The 19,644-nt window shown below is 40.4% G+C and overlaps 1 protein-coding gene across 1 annotated transcript; it reads right to left on the reverse strand.

The window, feature by feature from the left end:
- Window positions 1-5,164: 5,164 nt before the first annotated feature.
- LOC124283300 (cytochrome P450 1A5-like) lies at window positions 5,165-18,977 on the reverse strand. Its single transcript, XM_046719333.1, has 11 exons — window positions 18,804-18,977; window positions 13,206-13,403; window positions 12,610-12,684; window positions 11,563-11,661; window positions 11,360-11,453; window positions 10,598-10,759; window positions 9,562-9,770; window positions 8,851-8,976; window positions 8,224-8,328; window positions 7,748-7,882; window positions 5,165-5,649 (listed from the first exon to the last, which is right to left on the reverse strand). The coding sequence occupies exons 2-11, from the start codon at window positions 13,354-13,356 to the stop codon at window positions 5,303-5,305; spliced, it is 1,503 nt and encodes a 500-aa protein (XP_046575289.1). The 5' UTR covers window positions 13,357-13,403; window positions 18,804-18,977; the 3' UTR covers window positions 5,165-5,302.
- Between the last annotated feature and the right edge of the window lie 667 nt (window positions 18,978-19,644).

Raw genomic sequence — 19,644 nt, forward strand, 5'->3', positions numbered from 1 at the left:
TAGACGTGGCATTTTGCGTTCGTCAACAATATTCCAAATACAGTGAATAATCGACAGACAGCGATCAACCTTTTATACCCATCATTGAGACTATCTGATCCCTAACTTTCACGTGCATTGCATGTGAATTGTGTATTCTGTGACCCCTACACGCCGAAATTGAAAATCATGCTGTTAAATACGAATATTTTATGGATGGTGCGTTTTGTTGTGATGTTTCAAAACATAAACACCATAGGACTCATAAACAGAGCAAAACATTTTGTAAAATGAATCACGTTTTAATTCATTGCTACATGAAATTGCTATTTTCATGATGCGTTTCTTTTTGTGGAGTGTAAACATATGTATTCGTCATCAGCTAGTAATGAAGTATACAGTGGCATCTATATAAAGGTAGTCTATGATGTATAAATTGTTTATTATGCTTTACTTTTTGTATTGATAAAAACATCAGGTGGAGTGAGTGAGTGAGTTCAGTTTTAGGCCGCTTTTAGCAATATTCCAGCAATATCACGGCAGGGGACACTAGAAATGGGCTTCACAGATTGTACCCATTCGGGGAATCGAACCCGGATCTTCGGCGTGACGAGCGAACGCTTTAACCACTAGGCTACCCCACCGCCCTGAATAAATGAATGAATGAATGAATGAACGTGTTTATTCCCTCAGAGTCGAATCCGAATATCATACACATGCAAATACATTATTCACAATGCATCCATCACTTGCAAACAAAATGGAACAGCATTTGTAGCAAAATGAAATCATACGTTATGTTGCACTGCACTAAACAGCTCGTGAGCAATAGGGAGATTGTGTTTAGTAGATGTACAGTAGATGTACAGTAGATGTACAGTAGATGTATAGTAGATGTACAGTAGATGTATAGTAGATGTATAGTAGATGTACATAGTAGATGTATAGTAGATGTACATAGTAGATGTATAGATATACAGTAGATGTACAGTAGATGTATAGATAGATGTACAGTAGATGTAGTAGATGTAGATGTATGTACAGTAGATGTAGTATGATATAGTAGATGTACAGTAGATGTACAGTGTATAGTAGATGTATAGTAGATGTATAGTAGATGTATACAGTAGATGTATAGTAGATGTAGTAGATGTATGTAGATGTATAGTAGATGTACAGTAGATGTACAGTAGTAGATGTATAGTAGATGTATAGATGTAGATATAGTAGATGTATAGTAGATGTAGATGTACAGTAGATGTACAGTAGATGTATAGTAGATGTATAGTAGATGTATAGTAGATGTACAGTAGATGTAGAGTAGTAGATGTATAGTAGATGTATAGTAGATGCATAGTAGATGTATAGTAGATGTATAGTAGATGTATAGTAGATGTACAGTAGATGTATAGTAGATGTATAGTAGATGTATAGTAGATGTACAGTAGATGTATAGTAGATGTATAGTAGATGTATAGTAGATGTATAGTAGATGTATAGTAGATGTATAGTAGATGTATAGTAGATGTATAGTAGATGTATAGTAGATGTACAGTAGATGTATAGTAGATGTATAGTAGATGTACAGTAGATGTACAGTAGATGTACAGTAGATGTATAGTAGATGTATAGTAGATGTATAGTAGATGCATAGTAGATGTATAGTAGATGTACAGTAGATGTATAGTAGATGTATAGTAGATGTATAGTAGATGTACAGTAGATGTAGTAGATGTATGTATAGTAGATGTACAGTAGAGTAGATGTACAGTAGATGTACAGTAGATGTATAGTAGATGTACAGTAGATGTATAGTAGATGTACAGTAGATGTATAGTAGATGTACAGTAGATGTACAGTAGATGTATAGTAGATGTACAGTAGATGTACAGTAGATGTACAGTAGATGTACAGTAGTACATGTATAGTAGATGTATAGTAGATGTATAGTAGATGTACAGTAGATGTACAGTAGATGTACAGTAGATGTATAGTAGATGTACAGTAGATGTATAGTAGATGTACAGTAGATGTACAGTAGATGTATAGTAGATGTACAGTAGATGTATAGTAGATGTACAGTAGATGTACAGTAGATGTACAGTAGATGTATAGTAGATGTACAGTAGATGTATAGTAGATGTACAGTAGATGTTTAGTAGATGCATAGTAGATGTATAGTAGATGTATAGTAGATATTTCTTTAGATACCATACGAAGTGAGAAAATGACAGTATTATGTATTCCCATGTATCATAGTCAATTGTTTCAGTTAAGTCATGTATATCTGCGCGAAAAACAATGACAGCATAATCGTCGTCAGTATATAAATATATATATATCAACGTCAAGTTTATCAGTCAAGCAGTAGAATACATTATTTGTGTCAGACATAAAACATTCACAGCGCAAGATAACATGCCAATCATAGTCACAGCAATGTCGAGTACAGTGGTTACATTCTTTTGACACATTTGCTCTTGATCCGATTTGGACACAAAGTTGCAGGGGTTGTCATAAATGTGGACAGAGATGGATCAGGACGTGCATTTGTAGGCGTGTGTGAAGTTTGCAGTATGGTGAGAAGATCCAGTGTCCAAATGTTTTCCGGTGTACTTATGTAGGGGATTGTAAATGCAATCAAGATGCACCTGTCATGCACAAGAGGTCACTGTATCTGGCGATACAATGAATTCTCTTTGGCATTTGTGATTTTATGCGAACATTTAATACCTTGTGGAAATAAGTTTGCTTTATATTGCAATGTTTTTACATTTTAACTATTCTGTGAAAGACATCGGGACAACTGCAGCATTCAGTCAAGTGAAAATAAATCACAGTTTTACTCACGACCTTCTTAAATAAAGTAAATATATATAACACATTGAGAGTGACTTTTAGCAACATACCCGCAATATCACGGCGTGGGACACCAGAAATGGGTTTCGTACATTGTACCTATGTGGGGAATCCAGGCCTTCAGCGAAAGGTGAACACTCGTAGGACTGTTGCCTTTGCATACTGGTGAGTGAGTGAGTGAGTATGGTTTTACGCTGCTTTTAGCAATATTCCAGCAACATCACGACAGGGGACACCAGAAATGGGCTTCACACATTGTACCCATGTGGGAAATGGAACGCCGGTCTTCAGCGTGACGAGCGAACGTTTTAACCACTAGGCTACCCCACCACCCCTGCATACTGGTGACTCTGACCATTGTCAATGGTCATAAAAAGTTATATCACGTGGACACACATGTGGAGGAGGTCAAGCTTGCCAATGCTGGTGATTATCCTCTAACAAAAAATATCTTAGTAATAAGTTGATAGTAACCTTATTTCACTAATTAATAAATAATAGCTCCACACGTCGTCCCTTGACTAGAAGAAGAAAGAGAAGAAGAATTGTAGAATGTTTCAGTATAAAAGCCACAGGCACATGTCCATTACACAACAACAATATATACTCATGGAAACGAATAGGGGAAAACACGAAAGTACAAAAGTCCTTTTATTTATTTCCAGATTTTCACCAACAGTGCAATATAAACCATGACAAGAAACCCGGAAAAAGAGTATTGGAACACATGCACTTTCGTGTGTTCCTTTATTTGTTTCCATGAGTATATACATACAATGTGGTGGTGTTGGTGGTTCGAAAGCTGTGCAGATGAAGGGTATTCTGTCATTTTAATGAATTGCTAAAAAAAACCTCTTCACTTTGATATGTCATCTTAATACACACTGAAGCCCTATCGTAATGAAACGTCTTAACACTACTGTGTACTGTTCACAAACGGGTGTTTATAGGTATGTGTGTACTTTAAGAACGATGTTGGGGGGGAAGGCTGCTAGCGACCAGAAGTTTAGCATTTCAATTGATGAAATGCATGAATAGTGCTGACAGGCTTCTGAGAAATCCGCGTAGGTCGAACATATCCATACCACACTATTCACAGTGTTAGGGTTCGAGAGTACTCAACCACGATCAAGAGACGTGATTTACTGCCATCTATTCAAGGACCAGACGCCAAGGACACAAACACGGTTGCAAGCAGAACTACTTACTGCGTAATAGAGAGAGCCCCAATATACATATGTCAGCTCAAATGACACCTATAACAGGTGTGTTTTTGAAGATGTGCCAAGTAAGGGTATAATATATTACACCTATGCCTGGTGGTATCAGGGTTATTCCACCCCACCCTCCACACACTCTCGTCATATTACCCCCTGCCAACTGCTCCCAGGTTGATTTTAAGTATAACATGATACAATATCTATGTAGCATAAGTTTTATTTGGTTTGCTCAACGCCGCTTTGAACTGTGTTTCAATTACATTACGGCGCATAGCCTCAATATTCAGTACCGTGAAGAGCCAGGTTATAATCGGTCAGATACAAACCATGCTTGTCGTAAGGGGAGACTAACGGGATCGGGTGGTCACACTCGCTGGCTTGCGGAGTTCGTTGTTCTTTTTGTTGATCACCGGAATGCGTGGCTGACATTCGATCATTGCCTGCGTGTAGCACTAAACTATTTGAGAGTGACTGCGTGTAACATTTTTACACACGTATATCCCCAGAGTCCAGCGTGAGAGAGTGAGTTGGGAACTACATCACCTTTAGCAATATTCCAGCAATGTCATGTAGGGAATGGAACCACTAGGGTAAATCACCAATCACACATTCCAGAATACAAATATAATTTAGATAAATGCACCAAAAGCCTATAATGATATATGTGGTCTAAAAATATGTATACTCTGATAAATATCCTGGAACTTTTCTCGTACAGAGGTTCATTTTCAAGCCAAATCATATGAGATGACGCTGAAAATAGATGTCCTATGAAAACACAGTCGAGACAAATCGTGCGATTTATCGTGCAACATACTCTGCTCATAGAAGAGATTTCTTATAGATATTGAGAGTTTTTTGTGCTCTTTTGGCAAATTAGTTGCAAGTGTCATGGAAATGGTGGACGTTTTGGACGTTTGAGAAGTCATTCAAGACAGAATAGATATATAATACTCTGTAAATCGAGGTTGTGGCGAGCGCTGCATCATGATTTACTGGCATAGATGAATATTAGGATTGTTTTTATGCTATGTACATGTCAAAGGCTAAATTCAACATTCTTTATGAAAGCCTGGAGCTTTCACGGGTTTAAAACGTAAATCATCTTTTACAATTTCTTTATTCCTTTTAATACTATGGGCTCGAGAATAAATATACAACATGTCATGTATGAAATCAATCAAGTGCATAACATATAAAGATATGAATGATATCTGCGTGGTGACAACGTCAATGGATCAATGTTAGGATCTGACTTTGAATATAAGTTTATAGTCTCTCGGCCTGTTTTTCTCTGCCTTGAAGTTTGGCTCCAGACTTGGTTCAACGCCATCTTCTGGGGATATGTGGAAGTTCTTCAGGAGTCCGGCCAGGATGAGATGCAGCTCTGGCTTGGCCAAGTACTCCCCTAAGCACGCTCTGCGTCCAACAGAGAAGGGTAGAAAGTGTGTGATGGTTGTCTTCACCTTCCCCTCCTCTGTAAGGAACCGTTCTGGTTTGAAGGTTGCAGGGTCCTCCCAGTGGTCTGGGTCGTGGTGAATAGCCCAATGGTTTATCAGAACGTTGGAGTTCTTGGGAACGTCGTAGGGTCCTGTGGAAACACCATAAGAGATTTAACAAACATGCCTGGTTACGTGGTTAATATCGAGTCCATACGTTGATAAGGATCTTTTAGAAATAAGTCAGCGTTTCAGCTAATAGTGCGTGCGTGCGTGCATGAGTTTCTGTGTGCCCATGTTACTCCGTACTAGTACCAGTGTTATACTTCAAGCCAAAGGAGACACCATGACGCAATATACAAAGTACAGATGGGAGACAAATCGGATTGATGGGGATATTATTGCCGAGACCCAAAACATTTTTTTCCATATCCACCTTTACCTGAAATGTGATACTGACATAAGTTATAACCAGTGATTATAATAATAATAATAATAAATGTGAACTTATAATGCGCCTTTTCCATGCACAAGGCCCATGCTCAAAGCGCTAACAAAGTGAGTGGATAATAATACATATATACAATAAGGGACTAGTTGCTAGTCATAATGCAGTGAAAACAGATGAGTCTTGAGAAGTCGTTTGAAGGAATAAAAGTCAACTGCTGATTTAATGGTGATAGGGAGAGAGTTCCAGAGTAGAGGGGCAGAGCAGACAAAGGATTTCCTTCCAAAAGTTTGCAGTTTGAACCGAGGCACAGAGAGTAGGTTCAGATTCTGAGAACGGAGCTGTCTTTCTGGAGTGTACGGGGTAAGGAGTTCCTTCAGGTATTCTGGGCCTATGCCATTTAGGCATTTGTAGACAAAACACAATATTTTAAAGTCAATTCTTGATTTAACAGGCAGCCAGTGGAGGTTTTCATGACAGGTGTTATGTGTGAGCGCTTTGAAGTTCTGCTTATGATTCGGGAGGCTGTATTTTGGACATTTTGCAATTTTGATAGCAGCTTCTGAGAAATACCAAAAAGGAGGCTATTGCAGTAATCAATTCTTGATATAACAAGTCCCTGGACCAGACCGTGTGCTGCATCACGACTGATGAGATGGCGTATTCTGCCAATGGCTCGTAGATGAAAGAAGCATATTCTGCAGAGTTGATTTACATGAGTGTCCATCGCCAGGTGTGAGTCAAGTGTAACTCCAAGGTCTTTAACAGAGTCCACTGCTTGTATCTCTGCATCTGCTACCAAAACAGTTTTGGTGGTAATTTGTTTTTGCATTTGCCTGGATCCAATAACCATCACCTCAGTTTTGTCATCATTTAACTTTAGCAAGTTGTTTGTCATCCATGACTTAACATCTTTAGTGCAGTCTGTTATTTTATGGAGACCCGTGTGAAAGTCCTTGGGAGTTGAGTTTTTCTGAAGTTGAGTGTCATCTGCAAACGAATGATGGCAAATGCCATGTTTGTCAATTACGTCTGCAACATCGGTCGTGTATGCTATGAAAAGAAGCGGACCGAGTACCGATCCCTGGGGTACACCACAGTGGACCAAGGAGGTTTGTGATTTGATGTTATCTAACAGGACAGTCTGACTTCTGCTTTCGAGATAAGATTGTAACCAGATGAGGGGTACCCCATGGATTCCAAATTGGCCCTTGAGTCTTTCCAGAAGGAGTTGGTGGTCGATTGTATCGAAGGCAGCAGAGAGGTCAAGCAAGATAAGAGTAGCTAGTTTGCCTTCATCAACAGCTGTAAGTAAGTCGTTAGAGACTCTGAGGAGAGCTGACTCGGTGCTATGATTTGATCTGTAAGCGGACTGGAATTTATCCAAAAGTGAAAAAGCAGAGAAATGATCCCTGAGTCGAATATTGACTGCTCTCTGAAGTATCTTTGATATAAACTTCAGGTTAGAGACTGGTCGAAAGTTTTTAAGCAAGTCAGAATAGGTTCAAACAGATGATCATCGGATCTTGGCCCGACCAAGGGATGCAACTCTGCACAACCTTTAATAACCGAACCACTCGTGATCCTGGTACAGTTGAAACAGTCAACAGTTTGCTGTTTTGCATGTTCAAAATTTATACGCAAATCTATGCAGCTAACGTACCGTTTATGACATATTTCAAACTGGAAAACAACAGTAACTTAAATAACCCCCAAACCGCAGTTCCAGAACTATTTAGTACATTCCACCGGTCCTTGAGAAATCTTACTACCCTGGAGCCAATGGGCAAGCGTAAATATACCTATTTTAGCGTCCTTTATTGCCCTGTGGGGTAGTCCGAAAGGGACAACAGTGCTGAGTCTCATGCTTTCGTATATCACAGCTTGAAGGTAGCTCAGGTAGGGGCGGTCAACAACGTTAGCCATACATCTCGACTCTGGAAACAAATACATTAGTATAAACAGATGTTGATAAGACGTCTTTCGTCTAAATACATAACCCATGACACCTTAAGATTGATTTTTTTCCAAAATAATAATAAACATAAACTTTCAAATGCTGACTGATAATATGGTGCGTTTTCCGTCGTCCCTACGATATTGGGTAAAATCTGGATGTATCTCAATCATTGACTGTTCAAATCGATTCAACTGCTTTCATCCGAACAAATGAAAGAGATCAGAATTATAGGCTTTGCAATATCCCACTTTGGTTTCTTCCAAACTGACATTACTACGAGTTGAACACTGAAATTGGTCAGTGGTCAATGTCTCTTACCTAGCACCTCGTCCAGTTCCTGGTGGACCTTCTCCTGAATGTCTTGGTGGACAGCCAGATACAGCAGCGTCCACGACAACGTCAGTCGGACAGGGTCGTTACCGGCTGGAGTACAAAGAAGAAACAAGTCTGTGAGTGTTATCACGTCTTGACGATACTTCATCTTTATGGTGGCAATTCAGGTGGAACTTCAGAAGCTGTGGTATTAGTGATCGAGTGAGTATGGTTTTATGCCGCTTTTAGCAATATTCCAGCAACATCACGGAGGGCACACCTGAAATGAGGCTTCACGCATTGTGGCCATGTGGGGAGTCGAACCAGGCCTTCGGCGTGGCGAGAGAACGCTATCCCATTGCGCTTTAGTGACCCACCAGGCTTCATGAGCACTGGCAGCAGAACCTTAAAACCTATTCTGCCCACTGGTACAAATATTGCAGTCCCTCCTCAACAGATAGTGAGATCGGTACCTGAATCAAATGTGTCAAGACCTATATTATAGAATACCCCAACAACTACATGCACAGTCCTACTTTTGTATTACGTATTCTGCATTACTTTTGTAATGCACCCTCTCAAGTTGAGAAAAACGCCGTTAGCATCCAGAAATTGGGCACTTCGTCGACTTACCATTGAACATATCGAGTATGGTATGCACCACGTGATCATCTGTTAGACGCTGAGATACCTCCACTTCCTCTTCCTCATCTTCAAGTTGAGACAACAAGATGGCATCTAACACATCCCGTATGTTCTCTGCAGTAAAAGAGTAACACAATGGTGAATATTGTTCTGGGTATAAGGATTCCCAGTAATACTTCATTTTAATCAAATTCTCGAGCTGTGAATATGATTTCACGCCGCTTTTAGAAATATTCCAGCAATATCACGGCAGGGGACACCAGAAATGGGCTTCACACATTGTACCCGTGTGAGCAATCGAACCCGGGCCTTCGGCGTGACGAGCGAACACTTTCACCACTAGGCTACCCCACCGTGCCGGGTACTTCACAAACAGAACCCAGTAGAGCAAGTTAAAAGCTTGCTTCCTCTCTAGAAATATATATTCAATATAGCCGATGCAAAAGTCCATCAATTAACATAACATCAGTAAGTAATTCAACCTATAGCTCCCCTCGTCACTACAGTTGCAGAACAAAGTCCCATAATTCCCATAACAGCCGTGCAGAACCTTCAAAGTAAGTTCATTTGCTGAAAAAAGGTTCACAAAGGTTTTACTTCCAGAAAATCCAGTCATCAATACTTTGCTTCATAACATACCTGCAGCACATAATGTATGTGCAGACTGTCAGAAGATGAGTAGAACCTGATGGAACTCACCTGGGTTAAATGTTTCTTTGTGAATCTCGACTCTCTTTTCAATGTATTTCTTTAATCGCTTGACAGTCGTGAGCATGTTATTAAATCTTGGCGTCGGCAGCCACTTCAGAGGCGGGACGATATCCTCCCAGAAGAAAGATTCTGTGAGCTTGCTGTAGTCGTCCAAGAGCGCCATATACTTTCGGAAGTCATTACTTCCTACGTCATGCCTACAATCAACATGACATCATGACAACTGTTGCACACAGACCTACAATCAACATTACGTCATGAAAACTGTTGCACACGGACCTACAATCAACATGACGTAATGACAACTGTGTTGCACACGGACCTACGTTAATGAGTGAATGAGTTTAGTTTTACGCTGGTTTTAGCAATATTCACGGCGATGGACACCAGAAATGGGCTTCACACATTGTACCCATGTTAGGAATGGAACCAGGGCCTTCAGTGTGACCAGCGAACATTTAATTACTGGGCTACCTCACCGACCCTACAATAGCATATACACATACAGTCGGGCACCGTTGTCTCGATATTCATGCGACCAAGAAAAAATATCGAGTTATCCGAACTTCGAGACATCCGACCAGGCCATATCATCACATATCACTATGAAAGAAAACAAAACGCTTCTCAGTATGGTTTGATTCGAAACTATAATCCCTTATCAGTCGTGTTTAGTCGTAACAGTGAGTACTTCCTAATTAATTCCTTCTTAATTAATCCTACTTACTAATTACTAATCTACTGTTTGGTAATATATCAGAGTTAGATATGCTTTCTTACATTCTGTCATTCGTATTGAGAGGAACATCAAACATCAAGTAATTGAATGCGAACAAATCGCTCAAATCACATCTGCTTGAATGAGTGTACGTTAATTAAGGCCGCATTTAGTATAGTTCCTACTTAATGACGGTCGAGTCGGGACCCGACAAACCAGTCAGTGGAATCACAACTAACGACCCAGAAGGTGTCTGAAGATGAAGCCAAGTGCAATGCATCCTTATTAATCAAATGTAACACTCACGTCTTGTCGAAGCAGACGCCACACATGATGTTCGCGTCGATGAGGGCGAGGTAGGGCAGAGGATCAACCGCCGTCTTCTCCGTCTTCAGCAGCTCTATCACCTTGGAGACAGACTGGTGAATCTTGTCCTCCAGGTGGAAGCCAGACAAGAACGTGTAGGACCTAAAAATAAAGACCTTAATTTTAATACCGTAACTACTATTGCTCCTCCACCTCCTACAACAACTACTGCTTCTACTTACTACTATAACTACTACTACTGCTGCTGTTGCTACTACTAATGCTGCTACTACTACTACTACTACTACTGGATCTTCATGTCGTAAGCTGACTCCCACCAAAACACTTAAGAACTTGAGGCCGATTCTTACGGTATCAGGACATATCACGGCAGGAATAGCAAAGAATGGGTTCCTATGTGGTGTCTACCAACACGACACACTACTAAGACAACGGACCAAATGTAAAACGTATTCCAGATTCGCAACAGCACGACTGCACCACCCGTGCCCAGATTTGTCACAAACTATCATTTCAGAATATGACTGACTGACTGACTGAGTTTAGTTTGTAGCACTATTCCAGCAACATCACGGCGGGGGACACCAGAAATGGGATTAACACATTGTGCCCATGTGGGGAATCGAACCCGGGTATTCGGCGTGACGAGCCAACGCCTTATCCACTAGGCTACCCCGGCACCAATTTCAGAATATGAACGTCAACAAACTCGATATATGACTAATAGGGATGATAGCCCACCTTAGTGCCATACTCGTCACCTTCCGCTGGTGCTTGAGTGTCGGCGTGTAGTCCGAGAACTGGATGCCCTTCTGACCACAGGTCATCGCTGCAACTGCGAGAATATAAAGTCAGAATTAAACGAAAGTAAAGAATGAGTTTGGATAAATGCTGTTTTGGTCAATGTTCCAGCTCAGTCACTGATGTCAGCGTCCAATAGTTACCTGAGTGAGACTGTGGACGAGCTGTGAATGCAGACTGTTGTTTGACGAATGTTTCATCCACGGCCTCTCTGGTGTTCAGATACATGGTGGCAACACGACCTGCACACATGGATACAACCATTAGAAATACTTATAGACATTTTCATATCCCCTTAAAATACAATTAAATATTGTTAAATTTTTTTACTATAATACTTAAGTTTTAAATTATTTTCACATGAGGTTTCATTCCTTTATGACGTGTGTCACTGGTGCGGCAGGATACGCTCATCTTTTCGCGAACAGTGGTATCATCGCAATTTGTCGGTGAGGTAGCCTAGTGGTCAGAGCGTTCACTCGTCACGACAAGAACTCGGGTTTGATTCCACACATGGGTATAATATGTGAAGCCAATTTCTGGTGTCCCCGTTTGATATTGCCCATTGATATACGTATAATGCAAAATCCATATTCAGTCAGAAGTCTTGGGAATATCAAAGGGTTTTGTCGCTTATATTTATAGGCATATCCCTTAGTGATGAAAACATACAAGCGACCCATTTGTCCGTGGTCAAATGCGTAAAACGACCCTTTGAACGGTAGTATAATATTATCTTTTTTTATCAAGCATGGCAGGTTAATCTGGAGTGGAAGCCTCAACTCTTTACTTGTATAAGCACAATCGTGCATATGTGGTACTCACAAACCAAGCATCATTGTCATGAAAAATGATGGATTCGAACACATTGTGACTGGATTCTGTTCAAAGAGATACATCAATTACGGACACAGAGTATCGCCAGACCACCTGTGTCTCCTTAGAATGAGTGAAAGATTTTGTTTAAAGCAATTTTTAGCAATATTCCCGCAACATCGCGGCAGGGGTCACCAGAAATGGGCTTCACACATTCTATCCATGTGGGGAATCGAACCCGGGTCTTTGGCAATCAGACTACTGCACCGATAACATTGATACATTCAAATTCAATGGATACTGTAGCGGACCACAAGCATTTTCACCATTATGAGGACGGGTCATTTAAAACATTTTTTCAGATCTGACAATACCTTTGTAAACAGTCATATAGGGTCCAAAATATCTTGCCCAGTCATACAGCGTCTCGACTGTATCATCCTTTAAATCTGTGAACATAAACAACATGCAATGGTCTGTAAAACTGCTTACTGCTCATCGTTCGTATAGAACTCTCTTACAGCAGCTACACACGGAATAACTGGCATTACTATAACACACACAATGAAAGACGAACTGTTGCTTGTATTTCTGCTTCACTGTTCCTTCAGTTTGCAATTCATCGAATGTTATCTGCTTTCTCATGTGGAATTATCTATGTTTGTTTGTTGTTTAACGCCTCACTCAGCAATATTCCAGCATATGGCGGCGGTCTGTAAATAATTGAGTCTGGACCAGACAACCAAGTGATCAACTGTATGAGCATCGATCTACGCAGCTGGGATACGATGACATGTGTCAACCCAGTCAACAAGTCTGGCCACCCGATCCCGTTTGTGAGAATGAAGAAAAGAAAAGAACTCAATATCTTCTTATGAATGGACAAAGCCAGCCAAACAACAGTAAGGTCTAAAGGTGCATGTTGTCTCACCGTGGTCAAACGAAACACGTGGGTAGGTACTATACCTACCTAGAAGACTGCCGAGTAACGGAAGGCCCCTGGGCCCCGGGGGTAGTCGTGGGAAAGGACGGGTCCACCACAGGGTGAACAGCCCGGCCGTGATGCCGATGATGGCACATTGATACATCTGGGACAACTCGGAGAAAGCTGCTAATAGCATGTTGTCGGGTTTAAATCACTTCAGCATCAATTGCCCATGCAGGTGATCTGTGAAACAGAATGACACATCTCATAGCAAAACCATTTTGAATGCATTCAACTAAATGCCTCCCTGAAAATTAATCTGTTATCCATGCAACACGTGCCCCTGCACACGAAGGGTAGTTACCTCTGAAAATATACACTAAAATATACATTATAGAATGACCTACCTTTTCATGCTGTGAATGTGCCATGTTAAATAAGCATATTAAGAAGAAATGAGAGTGTTGGAAACCGTCTTTGGAGTAGCATACCTCGGTCTATCCGTTGTTCAAGATAACCAAATTGTCAAAATTTGATCATACTGTCACCCATGTTGTTGTTGGGACAACAGTGTATTCTTCTGTTATATGGGGAGGTCGTTGTTGGGACAACAGTGTATTCATCTGTTATATAGGAGGTTCAGTGTGTATGTCACCCATGTTGGTGTTGGGACAACAGTGTATTCATCTGTTATATAGGAGGTTCAGTGCGTATGTCACCCATGTTGGTGTTGGGACAACAGTGTATTCATCTGTTATATAGGAGGTTCAGTGTGTATGTCACCCATGTTGGTGTTGGGACAACAGTGTATTCATCTGTTATATAGGAGGTTCAGTGTGTATCACACCTTTGTAACTGAAAATAACCCTAATTCATAAAGTAAAACGAACATGCTTTTACAACGTTGATCCAGTTATATACACATAAAAGGCGATGGGTAGCCTAGTGGTTAAAACGTTCGTTCGTAACGCCGAAGACCCGGGTTCGATTCCCCACATGGGTACAATGTGTGAAGCCCATTTCTGGTGTCCCTTGCCTTGATGTTGTCTGAATATTGCTAAAAGCGGCGTAAAATCCAACTCACTCACTCACTCACGCACTCAATGTAAAACATACGAGTCAATTCATCTAGTCCTCTTTATTTCTTGTTCAGGTGGGAAAATCAGTGACAGTGAATTGGCTATTTCGGGAGTCATTAAACCATATGAGATCATTGATATACCTGAGGGTCACGTTACACGTCTTGGTCAAGGTATACGTCGTTTCAACGTTCTCTACCCGAGCTGAAAATCCGATTAATAGGCATAAAGAAACAGATCAGTATGAAAGGGAGCACAATGCATTCTGCCATTACAGTGACAGTCACTAAACTGGAGACCCACAGAGACCCGGTTAGGCATGATCTTCAGTAACCCATGCTTGTCGTAAGAGGCGAATAACGGGATCGGGTGGTCAGGCTCGCTGACTTGGTTGACACGTGTCATCGGTTCCCAATTGCTAAGATCGATGATATGTTCATGTTGTTCATCACTGGATCGTCTGGTCCAGACTAAATTATTTACAGACCGTCGCAATATTGCTGGAATATTGCTGAGTGCGGCGTAAAACTAAACTCACTCACTCACTTTTGTGGATACCCAATACCCGGGAACAGAACAAATATTGCGGATTCATTGTTCGTGACCATGATGATATTAGGGGATTTTACGTAAGCTTTCCCGACATGATGCGTATTTCGAGACGAGTGGACTGAATCCGTGTGCGAAATACGCCTCATGTCGGGAAGATAACGTAAAATCTCCAAACCATCATCATCGTCGTCCTGAATGAAACTTGAAGTTAACGTCATCGCGGTGTCACAGTAATGCTATGTAGGTATAAGTGGTGTGAGTGAGTGAGTTTAGTTTTACGCCTCTTTTAGCAATATTCCAGCAATATCACGGCGGGAACACAAGAAATGAGCGTCACCATGTGGGGGAATCGAACGTGGGGCTTCGGCGTGATGAGCGAACGCTTTAACAACTAGTCTACCCCACCGCCCATCTATGTTGATAGTAACCTTCAATGGTAAAGCCCCTAAATGAAGCTAATGTAGATTTCCTCGGGTTCGGGATCTGAATCTCTCAACTCACTGGGGCCCCTTTTCAACTTAAATGAGTTTATTTGTTACTATTAAAATAATATAGGCTAAGCGTTCGTCTAGTCCTGCTTCAGACTTCAAGATACTCGAATACTGTTGAAGTTCAAAATGTTACTGGAGCAAATTACACAACGGTATTTTGATCAAACCAAAATGGTTATCGTGTATAAAGGTTAACAGTTATCTGTCTGGCATGTATCAGAGACAACAATGTATCGATTGTGTACACTTCACTTGTAATGTATAAATAGAGCATAGATGAAAACAAATTAAGAATTTTCTACCGGTGCCAATGAAATTATATTACCAAGTGACAAGAAATCCTTTAAACATAACATAACATAACATAACATTATTTTACAATAAAATACCAAGCAATAAGTCACAAAGATATAGCTATACATTTCACATACCTTTCCCAATATAAACCTCTGCATATATCACGACTGAGCAAGACGTGCTTCGTTGGACACTGACATCACCTGTATGTATACGCTGAACCAGCAACCTACCCTATCCTGTTAGTTCTAATGCCTGGGGGTAGCCCGGAACTGCGCTCCCCAAGCCATGATATTTTACCACTCGTGAAATAGACCCTTTGTTGTGTCAGCCATATTTACATCCGATAAGAAATGTACCATATCCCTCACAACTCATAAAACAATTTGTCCTCGGGGAAATGGTCGATCTTACGTAACTTCAGCTGCACAAACAACGACGCGAGTCTACCACTAAAATAAAAGCGACTCCGTCATTTCCATATTAGTATAAAATATTTGCTGAAAAGGGAGATGTATATCATGAGCCTGCTATTATTAATCCTTATCATACAGTAATGTCAGCGAAAATAACAGCGTTTATTGCCCAGTTAAAGGGCAAACGCAACTGTTATGCATTCAATTATATATAACCATTTAATGTAGTTTAGGTACACACCAATAATTATATGAATGCTGTATTTATTTATCAAAATGTAATGCATCCAGATCAAAAGTAGAACGAATTTCAGCAAGTGGTGGTACCGTATATAAGTAATGACGTTTCTAATAATAAAGAGATACTTAAGTCTTTTTACTAAATATTATCTAAACGGTGTCACAAAAAAAACTTAAATCGTGTAAGATTAAATGTATATTGAACAGTAGGTAGCGGTTTCTGGGGCTGTTCGTTTTGTGCACAGTGTGTACACTGTTTTCCTGTTTTCGTTATCGTCCAGTGACTTCCGCGTGTGAAGATATATCGTCATCAGCACTTGTCATATGTGCTGTTTCCATAAAGCTAGACTTTATACAACGTTACGGCAGCGTTTACACACTCGTGTACACCGGTGACCTTGCGCTACCCTCGGGCTATATACCGACACACATTGGTGAACCTGTTGTCTCAGGGATCGGATACTGTCACACGTAACCACGTGACATGCATTGAAACTGAGAGCAAAAACCGGTTTAGTCCGTGCTTTCTGACTGTTTGAAGAAAATGGAATCTTTGAAACCAAACACATATATTTTAACACCACACACACACACACACAAACACACACATACATATATTTATTGTAAATTTTAAAACTCCCAAGTCGGTACACAGTAAACTTTGAAACGTACATCCATGATATCTAAAATCCTGTATAATTTCTGCAGTCGTTAAGCCGGCATTAATTCTTAGCATTATCGAACTTTGTGTGCAGATACTAGATACACTGACGAGCAAAAGTAACCACCCATGTTTGTTGATGGGACACTGAAGCCAACAAATAGCTGTAATTCAGTGGATTTATTTTAAGGAGTGACATAGTTGTGTTCGGATATTGAGTCCACAGTGCCTCGGGGACTGTTTTCAGCCGAGGAACGTTTTCGTGGTGGCTATAATTTTCGTCTAATCCAATTTTCACGTGTAAATTTTCTTTTGCGTGCCAATTTACGTAAGTAGACAGAAACAATAATAGCGTATTTCATAATGTACTTTTGTACAATGTATGTTTATTATGCAGACAAATATGACCATGGTATTATTACATAGTATTAAAACATTTCAGAACAAAAAGAGAATATTCATTCAAACCGACGTACGTGTTTTTATCCTTGTCATGCGTATTACGAAAACAACCAGCGTACTGTCGCTGAATTCGCCGACGCAGTAATAGGCAGAGCTACTTGTAGAGCACGAACTGTCTTTTCTAAATTTAGGATGTATATGTATGTTATATAAGGAGCATATATATGTACAACAGCTCTTGGTTGGCAGTCAAGGATATCCTCGGGTAGAAGCGCTCCCTTTTGGAACATACTTGATAATAGCGATAGAATATAAAAGACTGTGTTTATGAAACACTCATATCAAGGATTCGAAATCTGACCATATATCCACATTTTAGTCTTGAATGTGAGTGGCGAGTAGCAGGCTATGATGACCCTTTTGCCTAACAGCTGGTGTTATCGCCTGTTTTCGTTTATCCATCAACACAATTTTCACAGTTATTTTGCCTTTTATTGCGGAAGATAATTATCCTCTGGATTTTACGTGAATGAAACATATTTCATATGGAATGTCCTTAGGTATACACATAACTACATGCAAATATAAATTAATAAATCGATGTTACAATTTACAAGTATCACTTATACAGTATACGCACGCACGCACGCACGCACGCACGCACGCACACACACGCACACACACACACACACATTATCGATATTTTACATACTTACATCGCTACTTTTGAATAAATTCTTACATCGCACGTGTTATGGTATAAATGTTACCTGAACGTAAATACAAATAATAGAACATCATTATATTGTGACACTTTTAAGTATGTAATTGAAAGTATTCGCACCGTATGTCTTGAGAATATATTTCACTTAAACAATGAGTATGTGATGAGATGAAAACGTGTTGTATTATATCAGTGTAAATATATGAATAAAATCAGTTAATGAGTCATGGTTATATCGTTTTACATCTTTGATGTATACAGTATATATGACATGCATGTATACAGACAGCGTACGTCTTTGGTATGTTTTACAGTGAAATGAAATTTAAGCGTGTTGTATTACAGGGGGTATAAACAGGGATCGACACTATATAACGTGTTGTAGATTATCCCTGGTATAAATTAATAATTCCTGTTGTCAGAATAGTTCTAGTTATGAACAAAACCTAACACAACATTTACTCTTGAAAAAGTCAAAACTGGGCTCGGGTTATGACTTAGAGTTTGGTTTAAGTTGGGGAACAGATATTCGTCAGAATAGAATACCTTGAAGTCAAAAGCTGTTGATGACTGCTTGTAACAGATATTCGTCAACACCTGACCTGATGACCCTACATTCACCGTGACCCAGGACATTGCTAGCTTTTCGGTCACGTGATGTCGGAACCTGTCCGCCTGAACACACGTAGCACCTCAATGCTCATATTCAATGCATACACACAGTGTACAATACAATAAGCGCAGTAGATAGGAACGGTGTATATCGAACAATGTCACTTACTAGTGCGAATTTAGAGTTGTCTCCTCTTCCGTCTACAGCCGCATGCCTATCTCCTCAGGTGAAATGTACAATTTGTGTCGCTGTTGACATGCTGTGAGCGCCCCGTACCGTGACGAGGGGAACAACTGGGGCCCTATTTGGGTTCTTTCACGAGTGACGGAGAATCACGCTTAATTGAACCAATGAAATTAGCATCTGAGGAGAAACGTGCCAGTCGAAAGATGATCTGTGTCAAGGTGATAACTTCTGTACCTCATTTTCTGTGTTGATTAACCCCGGAGGCCCTGTAGAGGTTATGTCAAACGTGTTTATTTCAAGAGTTGACAAATACGAAGGGTAATTTATTGGGTGTGCCATAAATGTAGAGCAGGTATACTTATACAAATACTGTTGGAAGTTTTACAATGGGGTAATGTAATGTGTAATGTCCACGTGGTGAAGACTACGGCTGAGTCCGGGAGCTACGTGTAATTCAATCTGTTTCGGGAGATCGGGGTTGTGCCGATTTTGTCTAATGCACCGCAATACGTTGTGCTTTCTTTGGGCTCTCCAGAAACGTTGAAAGTACGCTTGCACTCTGTGTCGTCCCGACAAGTACCAAGCCCTGTAACACACCGGTACAACACAATAACAATACCACACCAGTACAGTACCATGACAGTACCACGCCAGTACAGTACCATGACAGTACCACGTTAGTACAATACCATGACAGTACCACACCAGTACAATACCATGACTGTACCACACCAGTACAATACCATGACAGTACCACACCAGTACAGTACCATGACAGTACCACGCCAGTACAGTACCATGACAGTACCACACCAATACAATA

This window comes from Haliotis rubra, unplaced genomic scaffold, assembly GCF_003918875.1.
Source record: "Haliotis rubra isolate DU_JTF1 unplaced genomic scaffold, ASM391887v1 Scf312, whole genome shotgun sequence".
Classification (NCBI taxonomy): domain Eukaryota; kingdom Metazoa; phylum Mollusca; class Gastropoda; order Lepetellida; family Haliotidae; genus Haliotis; species Haliotis rubra.